Here is a 21,221-nt window from a genome sequence, read left to right on the forward strand (position 1 = left end):
TAAACTTGTTCGTTTCTTTTTTCTTTTTATTTATGAAATCGATAGCTTTGATCATAACGTAAGGCAAATATGTGGTTTGGTTTCATGAAGACAAATTTTCAACCGTAAAAACTAAATACATTTGTTTTTTGTTAACTACAATAATAATAATAGTTACGAGTTCCGTGGTATAATTGAAATAAAAATGTGTGGCCGTTCGGAGGTTGTAGTAACTTATCTCTGATATTTATAATTTCTTTATTCTCGCGAAATTTCTTATATCATTTTGAATGATATTTAGAGTTTTACATGGGTTAATGATGCGAGATATTTTGTATGTCGTCTTCTATATCATATATTTTGTCAACCTCACGCATTTCTGCACATTTAAATATTGTCATGTCCGTTCACAATTTATTATCATTAGTTTATTTGTACTATCAATATCACGGAATAATTTATTTCATGAGATATTTTGCATAGGACTGTTATTTGCATTAAAATCACTGTGGCATGTGAAAGTTATTGAAATGATATGCAAGTTTTTTTTTTTTTTGTTACCTATTTGACCCAAAAGACAAATAGAGAAACTTTCTTAAGACAACAGGATATCATTTATGGGTTTTTTGGACAGAATTCATGCCATGAAAGCAAACTAAGTGTAATTGTGCTTATGTGGATTTGCATTTCGATTCATAACCAAGGAATAATGAAAACATAAAAAAAGTTCCTTTAATGCTGTTTCTTGATCGTCTTCTTAACATCTGTTTTCTTTGGAAAGTAAAAGTAACGAATGCAACTTTGAAACCGAATGTATGTTAAAAAGTTTTAGTCTACAGATATGAGAAGATTTTAATGTCGCTTAGGAAGCTATAACTTATAGGTAACAATTCACGGGTTGCGATAGATTTCGATATGTTTAAGAAGATTAAAGCTTATAGGTAGCTTATTTAAATTCTTAGCATTCTTTTTAAAAGTTATGTCAGATTATTAAAACTTATATCAGATTACGATATAAGTTACGTTTAAGAAAGAATGTGTTATTATAGTATATATAATACTAGGATATATAATAGCATAAAGTAATAGTGGATTATAAGACCTCGTAGAAATTCGTAATGCAAAGTAAGATATGTAATGTTGGTTGTTACATTTTATTATGATATAATTGAAAACAAATTATTTGCATAAAGTTAAATCTAAATTTAACCAGTAGTCCATAAAAAAGAAATTTGAAAGAGGTTTATTAAGCTGTAAGCAAAGTTATGTTAAGTGGAGTTTTAACAAAGCTTACAAAAAAGTATAAACAGAAACCATTATTCCGGACTTTTATAGCCACACTAACTTCATCTGAATTCCTTCAAATGGGGTGACACATATGATATTTTAAAATAAGCCTTTATAGGAGGAGTGGTCAAAAGAATGATTCAAACCGATTAATTTTCAATAGCATGCGTCCTTGGGCCAAAACATGTCGATGTATGAAATTTTGTCAAAGCAATTGACAAATTGCGACCTGTAAGTTAAGCACAAGAAAACAAGACGGAGACACGGATAGACAAACTTTGACTTATTCTGAAGGTCATTCTGAAAGAAATCAAAAGAGAGAGAGGCGGACAAACGAACAGACACGTTTCGATCAATTCAGAATGTTTGAATTGAAAAAAAAAAAAAAGTAAAGAATGGTTCGGCAAACATCAGCTCAAACTTAATATACCACTACACTATAAGTTCTGCAGGTTAAAAGAAAGGAAAGTTTATTTGTCGACTATGATATGACATCAGAATAACACAACATGAATCCTTGACCAGCATGCTTTTGAAAACACAAATTCAAATTAAAATTCAAGTTCATATTTAAATGAAAAATTTCTCCGAAAACAACTTTAACTTATACAATTTATATTTGTCTCAAAAGCATAATGCATGAATGCAATGAATACACACATTAAAAATTTGTTTGGTTTATTGTCGCCCAGAAACAATTACATGCATATTTTGTTATTATTAGCCAAGTCAGCCAAAATTTAGGAATTGATAACAAGTTTGCCTTATAAACTGAAACATAACAAAGGGGTTACTTCTCCGTTTGTTTATCGGTCTGACAATATAATATATACATGTAATTGTCGTCAGGTAAGGATAAATGAAACCAAGTCTGAATATAGAAAATATTTCTTTTAATAAATTCTATAATAGGCACGATAGAGACGTTATAGTTGATCGAACAACAATATCATAGATTTTTTTATACATCGTATCATCAAATCGACAGATTTCATGGAAAAGAGAAAAGTCAATCAAATTCTTTCCTTGCTTGGCAAAGGGGACATGTGAATCATAAAAGGCAAAGAGCAGAAAGTATAGGTATCGAGCATGTATGGAAATGTAAATAAAACGTAATGCGTGAGGTACAATTTTCCCTGGAATAAATTTTTTTCAAAAGGAAAGAAAAAGCCCTCCAACACAGTAGAAACAATAGAAAAGAGAAATTTAGGAAACCAAAGGAATTCCATGCATTTAATATTGAAATTTGCAGTTAGTATCGAAAAATTAGAAAATCTGTAGCTATGATGCCATTGCTTAACCGTAAACATTTGCCAAAGTCTATACTGTTGTTCGAAATTTCTGTTTAAAGCAAAACGTGCACCGAGTTTTGCAATAGTAGAAAATGCTTATGATTATTTTGAGTTTTGAAATTAGATTAGGTAACAATCTTTTAATTTTTAACGAACTCCCTTTCTACCTGATGCTTGTATAATAATAGCTTCAGACTTTTTTAATGAAATGTCGCTAGCGATATGTCCCATCTTATAAATATATATCATCCTTACATTGTCTTGTGCGTTATTTTAAGTGAAATAATTAACGCATGAGAGATTTTAATTTTGTGAAATAATATACACCTCCATATACTAGTGCTTATCCTACTTTTTTTAGTGCTGCAAAGTATAGCAATAATGCAATACACTATATTGGCATATGGTATATTAAGCTGGCTCCGATGTATGCAACATTTAGAAGAGCCTAAGATAAATTCATCTTTTATCATACCGATCAACTCAGAATCTTTGCCCGAGTGGATATCTGCCCGCCTGACTTCTGCCCATATATTTTTGTATTCAACCCACAGGTGGCGAGTTTTGTAATATATTATTAAAACTTTGTACACTAACTTGTAAGAGCCCATGGAGGAGCCTTATTGAAAATGGGATGGATCGCACCCTTTTTATGACCACTCCCAACACAACGCTGATTTATCAAATAATGGTACAGGGAAAAAAGTTTGAAAATTTTTTAAATATTTTGATAAAAGTCGCTAAGCAATAGTGTTACCGTATATGAGGAAAATTTCGATCTGATGGACCGACATTTTGAAACCCCTCCTATATAGCCGTAGCATAACTTAATAACTCAATTGTACGTTGTAATAAAAAATCAAATTAATGAAGTTTGTGTGAATGTATGCAACATCCAGAAGGATATGATTGGAGCACACACGTTATTATGCTGATCAATTCATCATATGATTCTGCTAAGCTCGTCTGACCGTCTGTCCATCTTATTTTCATTTGTTCAATTTTTCATATGCTTAGATAATAGTTGGCACACCGGTAGCGTTTGGACCAAGAGTGAAAGCTACTGATAATACTTCGGATCGGCACGTCTTCCCGATCACTTTCCCACATAGCATCTTATTTTGAAAAGTAATTAAATCAATAAATGTAGGATAGGGTAGGGTACCTAATGATGGATCAGGTCCCGCTATAGTGTTTTCACTTAGGTTCTAGGGTACAACAAGAATTCAAGATTTCAGTCATAGGATTGCCATATCTTAGATATTTTGTTCGAATTATTCTCGTAATTTAATTAATTTTCACTAACTAACACAGATGCAGAATTTAACTGTTTTATGCCGTTTCTTTTAGTTCACTTATTTGAAAATGGAGAAAGAAAGGGTTAATAATTGCATTGTGTTTGTATATCTGGCTTTGGAATCACAACAAAATCAAAGGAAAACGTTTTGTTTATTTATTTCTCTTGCAAATATAAAATGTACGTGCAAGCAGTCTTCTAGAGGTAGAGTGGCTTTCTTATTTCTTATTTCACTTGGTTACACTTTTTAGTTTGCCTTTTATTTATTTATTTTGTTTTTTCCTTTGCTTTGCTTTTTTTTTTTTTTTTTTCTTTTAACCTTTGTGACTTCCACGTTGCAAGCATTGAAGCAAATAAGTAAAAAGAACTCAATAGCAGTAAAATATGTAACGGGACGTATACTTGACCTCTCTGACATTTAATATTGCACATACGTAGGAGAAATAAAACGACATATATTGAGATGCCGATAAAAGGTACATGATAGGTATTAGTTATGTATATTTCTTCTTACCTGGCGGCATGAAACGGCGACTGCCTATTGGTGACTCAGCGTACGGTAAACCTAGATATTGATCCACATCACGTAGACCGGTGCTGCCGTGAAATGTACGTCTGATACCTATAAGTCGTCCTTGTTTAATCGTAATCTCTTTAGTATATTGCAATTTTTCTGGCACGATATGACGTCGACCCAAAGGAGTGGAATGCTTAAAAATATGCAGCCAATCAGTTGAATTAAATGAAGATGTAGTAGATGATGATGACGTCGTCGTTGGTTTAGAGGCACTATGACTATAAGTGCTAGCACTTCTTGCTGCCGTAGTTGTAGCAGTAGTAGTAGTAGCAATGGGCGCCGTAAACGCCCGTTCTTTACCTCCTATAATCGTAACTGGTAACAATGATGCTAAAGTGTTGTTGACGTGCAGTTCTTTATGACTACGATTGTCATTACTTTTAGTATTGTTGAATAGACGGTGCACGTTTTGTTTAAAATCAAAAGCCAATGTGTCGCCAACATTTTTCTTATGTTTACTGTATTTTAACAATGACTTGCTATTGATGGGTAATAATATAGATTTCCCTTCATTACCAGCACTCGCACCATCATCATCACTATCATCGTTATCATCATCATCATCATCATCATCATCATCATCATCATCAGTATCGCTACCACCACCGGTATCGTTATAAATTTGCTGTGTCTCTTTAAATGTCTGCTCATGTTGCCTCAATAGCTCTTGTAGTAAATATTTTCTTTTTATAGCGTTTCTCTTTTGTACATCATTCATTTGATTTCGTAAATGGTATATGGTTAAAGCGTTAGTATCATGATGATCATTATTATCGTTATCATATTCATTGTCGTTTAAATCAGGAATACTCTCCGATTGTATTATTGTGTCTTCTGCTAACTCAACATATTCTTCATTTTCTATTTGCAAAACATCTCCAATAACTTGTTTAGTTGTCCCAATTGATGCTGCTGTGCTAGCGATACTACTACTAGTTCTTCTTATTGTTGCTGCTGTTGGTGTTGTTGTTGTTGTTATTTTTGGAATTTTAGTTGAAAATGCTTTGTTTGCTGTTATGTATTGTTTGCTGGCTTCAGTATGTTTGACTTGATTGTCTTGATGTTGTAGACCAAAAAATGTCAAACAAAATAACCAAATTGCTAGAGAATGTTTTCTGCACATTTTTATGCTGTCTTTTATTTCTTCTCCTTCTTCTTCTTTTTTTTTGTTTCTGTTTTTGTTCTCTCCTCGTTTTTATGATTCTTTACGCTTTTTTTTCGGTCTCAGGTTTAGATTGATTCTTATCAATGATGGATGTTTGTTTTCTCAGTTTTACGTATGAGAGTTATGCAAGTTTTTTATTTTTGCTTTTTTTTTATGCGCTATTGACAGTGCAGTTAAGAGTTTATCGTTAAATCAGCGAAAAACAAATTTCAAGTTATTTTTTCCTTTATACATATTTTCAACTGGAAAATTCAATTCTTTACCCAGTGGCAGAGATTTGTGCTTATACTTATCACACAAATAAAGAAGCATTACCCTAGATAGACTTAAATGCAATCTGTTTGTGAAATTTGGCGCAGCTTTCTATTCATTCTTCAAATCTTTAAAAATCCATCATTTCATCGGAGAACCCTATCTTTAATCACTTTTGCAAATTATCCGACTTTTTTTTTTGAACGAAAAACACTTATGAAGTCCTAGCAATTAATTTTTATTTTTTTTTATCACCAATCTCTCAGGGAATGTCTCCTATACATCATACAAGTACATATACATGCACATGGTAAAGGTAAGAGAGACAGAAGTAAAGAAGGAGAGTAGACTGAAGTCCCAACTTTGGAGGATAAGTGTTATATCTTTGCTGATCGGCCAATCACTATATATTGAGCTACTGCTTAGGTGAGTTGCGACGACCAAGTCAGTGTTCGTAAGTGCAAATCTAAGTGCGGTTTAACCATTTATGGTCGTAGCTATTCGTACGCATGGCAACCACGTAGTCGTAGTAATTAAAAAATAAGGGTATGAAGCTAAATTTAAATGTAAATAGCAACGACACAAACCCTTTTCTTTTATACGAAATTCTGCTAAACCAAGTCTCAGAAGGACTGAATTCAAAATATAGTTAAAATGCAGCCTTCCGAGAATTTTTTAAAAATTATTATAAATAAAATATGTCTTCATATTATCAATGTCAATTAAAACTTGATATGAAAAAGCTTTTGTACTGTGCCAAAAATGGAGATGAAAAAGAGAAAGTTTGCTTAGCTACTGTGGCTAAGCCATGGTTTGCGAAAAAAAGGAAACTAGCACAGCTTGAAGTTGCTATTAATAGCCTTTCTAATTTTGTGCAGCTTATATTCAATTTTGCTCGGAGAATTTCTTTACGGGAGTATGAAAAGAGCACAAGGTCACGTTTTCATTATAATAGTTTTTAAAAAAATTCTCGTTAAGTTCTATTTTAACTACATTTCGATTTAAAACCTTTCCAGTCTTCTTTTAACAGAACTCTTTCAACATATAACAAATGGTTCATGTCTGCGCTAATTATGTTTAAATATAACTTTACACAGATTAATGAAGGGCGACTGTCAAGCCGAATAGTACGGATTCAATTTTACAGATCGTAGATAGAGATAACCTTTTAATTACGACAGGTTCGTGGTCAAAGCTATAATAAGTGCTGTCTGTAGCTGCAGTGAGTATCTCTTTCCCCACAGTGAACAGCGGACATCCTCTGATTGATTGATCATATTAAAAGCAAAAAATTCACTCTATCTGCGGCTATATGACGACCGAGATCAAAGTATAGTTTACTGTAGGGTTAGTCGAAGTTGACTATGCTGTTGCGTTTGTTATCTAGGCGCTAGGCCTAACATCATGTGCTGGCGACGGTTTAGGGCCTTGCAAAAGGTTTTTAAAAATGCCCAGCTAATTATATGGTGCTATATAGCCAATGTGTTTAACTCGTAACAATGCCAGGAAAGGGGGGACTTGGAGATCCGAGATATGGTTCTAGAGATGTGATCTTCATTTCTCGCCATTCTGAAGAAATTAATTACATTCTGATCAAGTGGTAGCAATTTATTTACTGAAAAAGAAAAGAAGGAAACCCAACGGAGCTAATAGAATTACCGTGTAGCTCTAAACCAAGTTCCCATTGTAAAAATCTCACTAGAGTGAACATCCAATAGGATTTTGTGAGGTTACGATTTTTGTTTTCAGCGTATGTTTCTCCTATTCGTGAAGAAAGGGAAAAAGGTAGGGAGGTGGCTGCAACTTAGAAGGTGCATTGCTCAATCGATAAGTATTTTGCCTGCACCGACTGAGCGAGCACTCACCTTAGCAAAAACCCGAACCAACCATGAAACCAGCCCAAGTTTTAGCAAACATAAAAACATCCTGTAGATACGTTAGGCTAACTTCACTTGACAATAGTAAGAAAACATTAAAAAAAATTTTAAATTGAAATTAAAATTAAATCAGCGAATTTATCGAATCGGAAATTGAAAAAAAATCTTAATTAAAATGAAATGATTGATATGACCTTGAGAGTAAATAAGACTTTTATTGATTATGCCTCAGAGTAGTGCAGAGAGAAAGAGAGAGAGAGAGAGAGAGAGAGAGAGAGAGAGAACGAGAGAGAGAGAGAGAGAGAGAGAGAATAACAGTGAGAGTAGCTTTGAGTTGACGTTAATTAATTTTATTAAAATCACTCATCCATGTATAGTAAATAAATCCTTTCCCTTTGATAATCAATTACAATTTCAAACGCAATCTGTTTACTAATTAATAAACTATGTTGACAAGTATTTTTTTTTTTTTTTTTTTGGTTGATTACGTCACATACATGTGCGTATCATTTTAAATTGAATCATAAAAGAGAAGAAGAGATGATTGAAAATTACAAGTAATTAAAAAGTTTTCAATAAGCAAATTATTTTGGCCACTATTTAATATCAATTCAATTAAATTTAATTGAATGAGAAAAATTAATATTTAATTTAATATAGTTTTGGTTTTCTTTTTTTTTTATATTATTTCACATATATTTTTATTGAACCAATTATAGTTCATAAAAAAATCATTTTATCTACGTGAGTAGTAAATAAATTTGTTTACTAATGCTAATAACACTCGAAAAACTCTGTGTAAATATTGTTTCAAGCTAAATAAATAAATTGCGCAAATACAGGCATATTATTATTAATGTATTTACATAAGATTTACTAATCGAACTAAAAACAAAACATTATTATTGCACTTAATATCGTTTTGTGAACATTGAAAATATTTTTCTAGTTTCAGCGTTTTGTACGCGAGCATGTTTAACATGTTTGTTAACTACTATAAGCCAAACATTAGCATATGTGTGTTGTTGTCGTTATTGTAATTTACGCGGAGTTTGCAGTGATTGTGTAAGCATTAATATATAGTATCCTGGTTAAGCATTATATCGATAAACATGAATATGGACAGTGTGGATTTTCTATATCTGTCCGTCCGTCCTTCTGATTGAATTTTCTTTTTTCAAGAAGAATGTTCTTAAAATGTTCTTTGATGCATTGCGATCAACGAAGATTTAGCGCAAATCTGCAAAGTTAGCCTTTTTTTATACACTGTACCACCAGTGCCACCAGGGCATATTAAGCCTTTGCGGATTTATAAAGCACCCGGACGGTCTTGGGTTAGACCCACCCACCTTTTACTATCATTTTCTAAATTGATTTAAGTATGTCTGTCCCTCTCTCCAACTAGTTTTCTTGTTGTTGAACCCATAGGCAGCTATTTATGAAATTTTTTCAAAAATTTGGATCACTGATCAGTTTTGGTTCAAGAACGAACGCGATTGAAAGTGGTTCGGGTAAGACCACTTTCCCGGCCACTTCTCCTATAATACCTTTGAGTTTGAATTAATTTGAAAACTCGTCATATTATATATAACAGTGTAAAATCCTTAAAGATGAGCCGTGACCGACTATAGTGAGTTTAAGATGGCTCTACTTATTAGACTTTGAGAAAGGTAATATGTAGGCCGTCATGTATCGCATAATTGCTGTGTCATTATATCAACTAAGCAGAATATATTTTAAAAGCTTATAATTAATGGGAATTTTCACTTGAAACCTAAAAGGATTTGCGCATTTTTAATGAAGGGCAACAATCAGACCGCTGTTACCGTCCGTCTATGTGGTCGCCCATATGTCCCGCCATTCCTCTTTCAGCGGCATTTACGATTATCCTCTCAAAAAAGGTTCAATAAACCGTCAACTACGATTTCAAATCTTTGCTTGGGATTAATATAACTTAAAAACTCAGTGGAATCATTTCATGGGTTTGGAATAGAAGACGTCTTCTGCTTTTGTCATTAAGCCACCAGAACTATTCCTAGATGCGGTTCTATAAAATACATTCTTTACTCGAAGGTGGATAGAGAAAAAAATTGTTTTGTGTTTATGCCTCCACCTGACGGCCAACCTTCGGCGTTAATTTCACAATCTCAAGGGGTCGTTCGACAGAACAAAATTCAACTTATTCCTAACATAACGAGTAAAGACCCTAGGGTTTCCAGAATGGGTTTTTGGGTTGAATCTTAACTTTCCTCTTTCGGGTGAAGTTCAAAAATCAGATAAAGTGAACTGAGGTTTAGACCTTGTTTAACGGAATGCATGCATGCATGGATGCGTTTATGTATTTTTGGAAAAACAGTGCTGCCAAATTTTATAGAAAATAAAATTTCAAATATATGCGCTATATAACATATACGACGCGGAATACGGGCAAATAACTTATAAGTCATCCCTCCAGCAATCAAATATCTTATACAAACTATTTGTGATTCAAATATACACCATACACGACATGTTTACGATACAATATACGAACAAATGACTCGTATGCCCCGTCCAAATATCTTATGCAAACTACTGATGGTTCAAAAATATACGATATACAATATGTACTATACGAGATATGAGTAAACGGCTTGGATGCCCTCTCTACCCATCAAATATATTACACAAGCTATTCGTAAATATTAATATACTATATATATTTTAGGCCGAACATATGTATGTATGTGTATGTTTTTTTTTTGCATTTCATTTACATTAGGGCAGCATTATTTCTTTTTTTTATTTATTTACTTTTTTTTAAGTTTTCTTCTGCTGTAAACTTTTTTCTTTTAGTTGAGCCATAAGTTGTATTTATTTATTTATTTTTTTTTCTTTATTGTTTTGAATGACTCTTCAGTTTGGCATTTTGTTTTGTAGTTGCTTTGGCAGTAAAATAGTGGGCCACACAAAGTTATAAATAAAGCTATTTATGCGTAGATATATTTATAAAATTTGTATTATTTTTTTTTGTTTCCAACACATATACATATTTTATTTATACCATGTTTCTGATTAAACTAGTCTACGAAGTAAATAAATTTGGTAAGAAGTTCTTAAAAATATATCAAAGTTACTTTTACCGTAAAAAAAAAAAAAAAGAAAAATCAATTCTTACATCCATCAGTTAGAAAATTAATGGCGTATTAAGTTTATCATGTCATTTGCAACAGACCAAAATATGCGGTAAAAACAGAATGAACACCCATCAGACGCACCCGTCCATTTAACCAGGAATTCTTATATAGAAAATTAATACTTGGCTCACATATTTCTGATTGCATTTTACAGGCCAAGCTTAGAAAAGGGACTTACCCACCTAAAATCAAGCTGACAAGATAGAACGAAGATCTATAACGGAAATAACGTTCCGTATATTTGGCAAATAGTATATCATCATGTTTTTACATGACTTGGCAGCACTTGTCGGAGATATCGTTTAAAGAGAAAATAAACTTTTGATACGTTTTTATGACTATTACAACATAGGTTCGCGTTATAAGGTTGTATTAGCTGGGCAGCCCCAACTAGAAAGTGAAAGCTGTATGGCACTCGTCCAATTTTCTATGCGTTTAGCTCAAGATCTTGTGTATCCCATCACTTTCTTTGAATTGGTTTGAGATGCTTTGCTGTATCTAGAATCCTAAAATGATCACCAAATACTTGTAAACTCTCGTAGCTGCTTTAAATTCTGTGATACAAGGGTAGATTTTATAAATCATTTTGATAGGCCTTGACCTGCTTGGTAAGCCGCAGAAAGATTCGGCAATTCAATTTCTCAGTAAGTTGTAAACTGTACTAAGGGGCTGCCTTTTACCCGAGTGAACAAGAGTCGCGACTATTAAGTAGTGTTCGAAGGTTCACGTTTCAATGCGGTCCGATCGTACTTGGTCGTAGCGTAAAGCTCAAATCAGGTACACACACACTAGGGAAAGTCCCCTATTCGTGTAACACGGATAGTTTCACAAAGAAAAGAGAAAAACGAAAGAGACATGGGGAAGTGGCTGCAGCCCAGTGTGTGCGTATTAAATCGGTAGTTGTTATGCTTTGATGAGTATGAGTACTCTGCGATCAAAGTGAAACCTACAGCACCGAGATTTGAAGCCACTAGCACTGCCTTGGTACTTAAAAGGCTACTCTTGCGGCTGGTGTCACTTCCTATCTCTTGCTATGCTATTTTGTGACCTTCAACGTCTCACATATGTTGGGATTATTCTCTCAATGATTGTTCATATATAAAAAATAAATAAATAAAATAAAAATAAACACAATTAGATCTATCGCGGAAGAATAAGTGTACATATGATCTTGAAGCTTTTGCTTGTAACGTTCATAAGTATTTATTAGGGACTTTATATAAATAAATCTATGCGTTGTATGACGCTATGTTGATGATGAGATGTTATGTGCATTTATTTCCTTCTACTTGTCACCAACGATTCCAAGGTGTACGGTTGCTCGAAATTAGATGGAAAGGATTATGATACGTGCCCCCTCAGTTGATAGCTATTCTTCAAGTCTTGAAATGGTCGTGATCTTCTCACAATAGTGAACGAACTAAAACTAACACTAGCGCTGACTCTGATCGGAAACCCGATGCAGATATTTACTTATCTTGTGGAAATTTTCAGTGGAAAAATTGGGCCTACCTACACTATAAAAAATTCCAAGTTGGATCAAAATCTGCAGGAGGCGTAACCATTCAATTTTTTAAGATCAGCTACTGATCAAGACGCCTGCATTTAATGAAACCATTGCAACTCTAAATGTTGATAACCCTTATATTCGCATTACGCTTATGATCAGAAAGCACCGCAGATGGGCACATAAGTAATTGTGGGATATGGATCCACTCTATATCGAAAATTACACACCCTTATTTTAACCACAAAATAAGACCCATATTAGATTTTTTGTGTCAGTCATTTTAGACTTAAAGAGATGACTTTAACAGATGTAATGCTTACCCTTCATCAATGCAATTTTTCATAACCAAATATGCAATTTTGAATAATCTTATGAATCCAGTATGTTTGCTATTGCGCTAAATATAAGTAAATAAAAAAAATAAAAATAAAAAAACAACTTTTACGCGCCTAAAGATAAATTCAAAGCAGCTGAGAGGGTGCCCATCATGCTCGCATGCATACGTTAAAATTAAAAACAATTTTCTCTGCTTGTAATGTTATTTTTAAACCAAAACACTTTACATAAAAACCGTATAGAAAACATTAAAATTCGTACACACAACGCTGTTGTATACGCGCGTTTACATCTGACACAGATATATATATATATATATATATATATATATACAAAGTTATCGTATGCTTCATATATATCTTCCTTTGCACTGACAAGTCTTGTAAATGCCTCAACACATTCATGTACAATTTTTCTTTTTTTTTTTTTTTTTTTTACTATGCAACGTAATTTTGTACATATTTCTCGGTTTGTTGTGTCTTTTTTATTTATTTTTATTTTTATTTCGAAATTTTCTTAATTTTCTTGCAATTTATTTTTTATTTTATCTTTTGTTTTTTGTTTTCTTCTTTTTTGGCACGCATTTTAAATGCTTTATTAGCATAAAAGAATTTTGAGGTTACTGAACTATTTCTATTTGACGTTTATATGTAATAGGATGAGTGCTGATAACAGTGTTTAAAAATTTCTTTGTATTAAATGCTATTTGAAAGGATGTTTATTTTAAAACAAATGAATGCATAAAAATGTTAATCAGTGCAGCGGCTGAATATGTCAACTTTGGCGATTATCTTGACATCTTGAAAACTCTTCCATCAGATGATTTCTGGTTATGTAATCTTGGACCTTAGGTGTATATAGAACACTAAAAAATACTTTTGGGATCAGTTGCTTCTGGGGGAATTAATATTTTAATAATGTTTGCCTTTGCCGAGTGCGTACTCGCGAAGCTACGACCGGGTTTGCTCTACCGCACTAGGATTTGACATTGCAACGCACTAGATCTATTTATCACTGAGATCAAGAGACTATATTATCTAAACGTTCCAAGGGATGCTATCCTGGTCATGAACTTTAATTTAGGATAATGGGACCTTATTGTTTAAGCAGACTCAGCGAACTTAATATTTCTCTTCTTTCTTTTCTTCCTATAACGATCTTCTATCTTCTTTTTAATGCATTGAGAGAACACATAGAATGCACATTCTGTTAAGAATACCGTTGATGTTGTTTGCATTAACATGACAAGAAAACAATTTTCTTCTTTTCGCTAAAGTTGCTTACATTCCAAGAGCTAACGGAACGAAACGTCATTAAGGTCGTTAATAACCTTTCCCCTACAGGTATGTAGGTTACAATAGTTACACTCTGTGATTTTATTTTCCCCAAGTTAATAGGCTCATGAACTCACTTGCTGCTTACCTAAACTTATTCGCTTCGCAGTTTTCCGATCTAATAGAACCATAAATTAAACTTTTGTAGCCTAATCAAACATAGTCTAAAGTAATTTATAATATCTGAATGCGGTCTGCCTTAATCTTACATAAAACTCAATCAGATCTTAGCTAATGTGGATCAACCTAAACAAAGCTAACCCGGTCTAACATTAATATATACGTTTAACCTAATCTGCATTCGAGCAATTTTAACTAAGCTAATTCCAGCTTAATTTAAGCTTATATAACGCCACATAACTCGAACAAACATTGCTTAATCTGACTTAACCTAAACGAAAGTAATCTAATCTAAATTAACTGTGGTTTAATTGAACCTTAGCCGTAGCCTAATATAGCTCTTGAGAAATCTGTTCTAATCTTTTCAAGGCTAATGTAATCTAAGCTAATTGCGGTCTAACATAACTTTATATAACCTTATGTAGCTCGACAAAGTCTTCCATAACCTACTTGAAAGTAGTCTGATATAAGTTTAATTTTGCTTTTCCTCACTCTTGATCACTCGATCAGACCTTGCCTACTCCAATTTAACCTAAAGAAAAAAAATCTAACCTAAGCTAACTGCAGTTTAGTTTAACCTAATGAAGTTTAATAAAAGCACAAAAATAATCTAGTCTAAGCTAGCAGCAGTTTCATTTAATCTTATGTAAATCCAGTTTAATTTTCCTTTAAGTAGCCTAATATAACTCGGCCCGGCCTTGTCTAACCTGACTTAATCTGCACAAAAGTAATCTAAGCTAAGCTAACAGCGGCTTAATTCAATCTTATATCACTTCACATCAATCGACTATGTCTTGTCAAAGCTGATTTAATCTACATAAAAGTAATCTAATCTAAGTTAAGTGCAGCTTAGTTTAACGTTATTTAGCCCTACATAACAAGTTTTGTCAAATCTGATTAAACTTAACGTAGGCTCTTTTAATTAGGCTTATGCTAACATAAACCTAATATTTTTTAATGTAAGCCAATACAATCATGATTTTCAACCTAAACTGCGATCTGTGATCATATAACCTAAACTAATTTGACCTTCGACTTAGCATCGCTTTACTTTAAAGGATGGTTCTACTGCATTGGGCTTCGAATAATTCTTTCCTAGTATATCTACATAGATGGCTACCATTTTTAAAGAATTTGCAAATAAAAGATTTGCATATTCGACAAAGACTTTCCAAGAAAAAACATCCAATCCTAACGATGATTATGCCAATCATTCACGTAATTGATTTTTCGGACTTTGGAATGCTACAAAAAAAAAAAATATATAAATAAATAAATAAAAAATAAACTTTTATACAAATTGACGTACCGTCATTGAACTTTGCCTGATGATGTCAACTTAAATGCAAATACAAAAAAATGTTACAAAAAAAAAAAATCAATTTTTCTACGATGACTTTAATTCGACCAAAATTTTTTACCACATTTTCTAAAAAACTGATCTATTTTTATCTTCAGTCATTTATTGAAAATTTTTTCCAAATGGAATATTTGTTTTTTTTTTTTCTTTGCTTTGCTTTGCTTTTGTTGTCTGTTTTAGGCATTTTCCACTTTAACACATTTTTCAAACGATATGAATATACATATTGAAGGCTTTCAAAGCAAATTCATATTCATTTTGTTTATTTGAACAAATAAATCATAAAAATTTCCCATCAAATAAAAAGCTTTCAGTACATTACACTCACTCTTGCTATGTTAGATTAAAATTTTGTTGCAAATAAATAAATAAATAAACAACGAAAATGAAATGAAATCAAATTAAGCCACTTGAATATGTTTGACGTTGAATTAATATTCAATTTTTTTTTTTTTTTTTCAATAATTTCTGAATAAAATTTTTTCGGTGCTTTTTTTTTTTTTTTTTTTTTTTGTCGATTACACTAGAAATAACAAATGTATCACAAATACAATAGATATTGGTAGAGTAAAGGAGGAGTTTTTAATAAGCCAGGAACTGGAAACAGAAAACAATATATATATAACATGTATATAATAAATATCGATTAATAGACAACGAAATGACAGATAACGGATAGCGTATAGTTTGAATACTCAATATTTGCACAAAAATTTGTTATCTTTTACATTTTTTATTTTAATCTTTATCTTTGTGAACTCTTTTTTTATTCTATTTTTATACACTGGATTACTTATGATGCAGGGTATATTAATAGGTGCGGAAGTATGTAACAATCAGACGGACCACCTTTTGTTATACCCATCGATTCAGAAAATGATTCGAAGTAAGTCTGTCCCTGAGTCCGTCCGCCAATACGTTAGTCTTTTCGTCCGTTCGTTTGTCTGGTAGTCTAAATTTACTGTCAATCTACAGGTCGTAATATTCGCAAGGAAGAACGTCAAATGGTCCGGATCAGATCACTTTTTCGATCGCACCGCACTTAACGCCCCGTTTTGAAAGCTCGTTATAAGAACGAAATTTGCAATTTTCAAGATTTCTCGTTGAAAGTGGGTAAGTAGTAGCATTTCGATATTCCAAATTGATATGAAAAACTTGGTTCGACATGGGCATGTTTTTGAATCCCCTCCCTTACGACTGTTTCTAAGAAAACTGAACCTTCATGTCTTAAAAGGGTGTATTTGCCGAGATTTCATGGTGAAAATTGGTTTATGTTAATAAGTTGAGAAAGAAATTAACCTTACCTTAACTTGAACCATGTAGGTGTTATTTTTTTGATATCACCGCGTATTAGGATGCTCATGAAACCTACTAAGCAAAGTGGTGTTGAAAATGTAATGGTCAGTGCTGCGCGACTATAACATTCCTACTTGTTCTTGTTGCTAAGTTTTCTGCCAATTCTCTGGTAGTGTCGGGGGGATTGTTAAGATTATGATTGGGCCGCCTCCGTTCGGAGAAATATTTTCATGAACATTTAGATATGAGTGTAATGGCTAAGAGTTGGCTATGATGTTTTTGATAGGGATTGTCAGGAAATGTAAATCTTTATTTGCTGACAGGATCTAACTGCGACTCTTAAGTCCTTATGAAGCCTTAATTTGACATAAAAATTAAATGGACCAAATTGCATCCAAGTCCACCCTTCAGAAAAAGATTCAATTTTTAATAATTTATGATGTAATTGACAAAAAAAGGCAATCTTAACGAATTTGAATCACGTAGATCTATTTTTTGGCCCCGAGGGTTACGATGAAGAGCAAGTCCAGGTTTCTGTGATAGACACTGCAAAATAATAAAATTTTCGCTCGCTTTCATGAAAGTATATCTTTGCCTGAAAATAATGTATAATTTTTATATATTATATCACCAAAACGGGTGAATAACTGCATTAAATGGGGTTGCGTAGGGCAGGCCTTGCCCGACTATAACGTTTTTGCCTGTTTTTATTTTATTTATATTATCTTTCCATAGATAAAGTATAGTAATCGTTTTCAGAAAATTTGCAATCAATGAATGGATGTTAATTAATGAACATCAAGTAGCATTTAAATATGAATTTGAAGACTTCATATTTAAAATTAATTCAAATTAACAGTTAATCTTTTATGTACAAAAATTATTGCAAATATGTTAAGTGATTATAAAATACTTCAATATTTCTGCAATAACTTGCATATCGTTCAGCGGTTATACATAGTTTGTGTTACAAGAGGTATTAGATCAACAAAGATGAAATCTGCAGAACACCAAGTTTTTCATTTCACCGATTTGAGCTAAATGAGTTAGTAGCGTGTGCTTGCTAACATCAAACTTTAGTGTGTAACAGGAAAGAATTTGTGAGTAGACCTAGAGCTTGTGATAAGATTATTTCAAGGGTCCAAGATAATTTTGAAGCGTTAAAGCTCTGCCGCAAGACAGATGCGTGTTGATGGATGCGGTTGTGTCTTAGTATACCGTTTTTTTTTCTTTTTTTTTTTTTTTGTTATAAGAGGAATTAGGTCATCAAAAATAAAAACCGATTTAAGGTGAATTTCAACATTGGTGGTTTGCTAACATCTAACTTCAACGTGTGCTACCTGTGAGTCAACTTGGCGCTTGTATAATAAAAAGATCACTTTAAGAGGAAACGGTCTCTTTTTATAAGGTTTAAGGTACTCTTGATTGATAGATATCTGTTGGGAGATTTGGATGGGTTTCATGCGAGTCAAATTTGCTACGAAGGAATGCGAGAAGCGACTAATACTACACAGTGATTGGTCGCTTTAACCGCAATTGAAAGCAAAATCACGACGATTTCGGATCAGGATGGCCAATCTGTGCATAGTCAGGTAATAAGTATAAGTTAGGAGGTATAGGTAGACAATAACATACTGTAAGCTTAGTTTAAACGAGAATGTCAGAGAGTGCTGGCTAATGAAAGCAAAAATTTGAAAGGATTGCTTTCACTTCTTACACATCCTATGCTCTGTTTTTTGATTGGCGCTTCATTCAACGAATAGTGCAACCAAATTCTATAGTCCATCGATGTAATTAAGATAATGTTTCAGATAATAATTGAGCCGATTAATGTCAAGCCGTCTTCGTAGCCCTATCATTCACATCAATTCTTGCTAATCTAATCCAAAGAATATATCGTGATTATTATCACAACAGATATAAGCTTCTGTTCCTTAATCAAGGTAATCTCAGGCTCAGCGCCTGTGAACTATTAACGTAACTAACGTAGCAGACTATCACTTTCGAGTGCACACAAACACTACTCTCATTTTTCCTTTCTCCCCATCGAGATCACTACCGTGCCTATGCGTATAGTGGTAGCTGGTCAAAGAAAAAAAACACCAACACGGTGTTGCCAATAGCAAACGATGCAGTGAAAAAATTAAGGTAAGTACTTCCCTACCAAAAAAACACATGAACCAAGACTATTTACTGGACGACATATAGATATCGCCACTATCCGTTTGATTATACTCTGGAGTACTTGTAGTGCAACGGTATATTATCAGTGCATTGTCTTCTGGGCAACATTTAGAAAGACTTGACATAGACTCACCTTTCATTCAGATTCATTTTGTGAAGCGATCTAAGTTTGTCTGTCCGTCCGCGTATTTTTTTTTTAATTTTGATGAAATTTACTTCACAACGCCTTCTTGGCCCAAGGACCAATGCTATTGAATATGTTTTAAATCATCACTTTTCCGAGCACGCCTTATTTTGAAAAGTTGGTTTAGGGATAGCAACTATACCCCATGATACCATTTTAATTTCTTTTTATGACCAACTGGTGAAGCTAAGTTCACCATGCAATGGTTGGATAGTAGATATAGGGGAATGTAAAACAGATTAGAGTAGAGTAGAGGCATGCAAGTGGTTTTATAAATAGTAAGTTCGACAACAGTACTAAAGTGGAACCTTCCTAACCGAACTCTACAAAACCTATCCCAATTCATCTATGTACCAGTTTTGGTGACCTTTGCCACACAATTTTTTACACAAACCTACAGTCGTATATTAAAGTTACGAGTGCACCCTTTCCTTCTATCCGCCAAAGTTTTTCAAACCGAAAATGGCCTCTGGGTTAGAAAATTGGAAAATTGGAAATGAACGTAACATTCACACACATCTATCTTTTTGGATGTAAGAATTTTATTGATTAACTTAAAAACACATGAACACATGCATATGTGTTGTTATATCGCGGCAAATATATTTAATGCCTTCCATTTGAATTTTTATGGGATACATTTTGTCAGTTAATTTGTACATGGCTTGAACAAAAAGAAAAATAAATAAATAAATAAATAGAAACAAATTTATTTTTTCCTTCAATTTTTCATTAAATGATTTATGACGCAATCCGCAATCAATTTTCTTCTCGTTATTGCATTAAACGTTTGTTGAATAAGTGCCCCAAATAAAGAAAATAAGTGTGATATACACACACATATATAGGTGTAAACAGTTTCACTCGAAAATAAATTGTTTTTGTTTTCATTTCATATTTTTTTCTTTCAAAATCATTTTTTCTTTTGTTTTCATATTTTTTTTTTTTTTTTTTTTTTTTTACGAGTTTCTATATATCGTTGTGTCAAAAAACTTTTCTTTCATTATATTTTTGTTTTTCAATTATTTGCTTTCTTATGAAGCCGGATAAAGGGAAGAAATTGTATGGGCGGGGGATGAGGGAAAAGGGGGAACTTTGCATAAAACTCTCATACAGATAGAAAGCGTTCATAAATTTCAAACATTTTGACATTTGACATTTACATTTGCTTTGTGTCATTATTGTTGTTGTTATCGTTTCCAAAATATCATTTTATTGTTATTTTTTACAGATATTTTCCGCCTCATATGTTCTTTATTTCTATTTATATTTTGTTGTTGTTGTTGTTGTTGCAACCGTTAAAAGCATTCATTTGTATTTTATTTAATTTTATGCTTACATTAATATTTTTTTGTTTATTTTTAGCGAGATCGTAAATTTCTTTTTAATTAATATTTTTATTTTTTGTTTTGTTCTATTTTTTTTTTTTTTTTTTTTTTGTTGTTATTATTATTTTATTTCACTTTCATGTACGAATTCAATGAGCGCTTCCGCTGTATCCGTACAACGCGATCGATAGTTTCTTTACAACTGAAAGGTGTAGAAAATCATTTTCGAGGAGATCTTTTTCATCTGTGCTCTGTGATGTGCTTTGTGTAAAAAGGAGCACATTTTAATTTTTTTTTTTTTTTTTTTTTAAGACGGTAATACCGTATGATGTTGGGGGAAAAAATTTTTATTTAAAATTGTACCAGAAAAATTTCGACAAGTTTACTTGAAGCATGAAAAATAGCGAGAGAGATGATGATCATTACAAAGATTTTTAAGAAATGATAGGACACTAAGCGGATATGCTGTACGCAGCAATTTATCCCTCATTTTACACTGCAAAAACACACTTGAAAAGAGAAAACTTCCACCTAAAGATGATCTTGAAATTTTAGTTGCAACGTATGTCTCTGGGCAAGATATCTGATATATTTTCTTTCTTTCCTCTTACGCCGTACATCACTTGTGGTATAAGAGCACATTACATTTGACGAAACGATGGTGAAA

The 21,221-nt window shown here is 32.7% G+C and overlaps 1 protein-coding gene across 2 annotated transcripts in view; it reads right to left on the minus strand.

Moving 5' to 3' along the window:
• The window catches only part of LOC119638509, a 125,194-nt gene extending 104,792 nt beyond the window's left edge, over positions 1-20,402 (minus strand). Inside the window, exons 1-2 of one of the 2 annotated variants that reach the window (XM_038035326.1) lie at positions 20,390-20,402; positions 4,370-5,839 (exon numbers count right to left, since the gene is read on the minus strand). In XM_038035326.1, the coding sequence (XP_037891254.1) occupies positions 4,370-5,555 (1,186 nt within the window). In that variant the 5' untranslated portion in view covers positions 5,556-5,839; positions 20,390-20,402. Of the gene's footprint in view, positions 1-4,369; positions 8,308-20,389 lie in introns of those variants that run through there. The other variant, XR_005247444.1, reaches the window with a different exon arrangement.
• Between the last annotated feature and the right edge of the window lie 819 nt (positions 20,403-21,221).

Source organism: Glossina fuscipes, unplaced genomic scaffold (assembly GCF_014805625.2).
Source record: "Glossina fuscipes isolate IAEA_lab_2018 unplaced genomic scaffold, Yale_Gfus_2 90, whole genome shotgun sequence".
In the NCBI taxonomy this organism is placed as follows: Eukaryota; Metazoa; Arthropoda; class Insecta; order Diptera; family Glossinidae; genus Glossina; species Glossina fuscipes.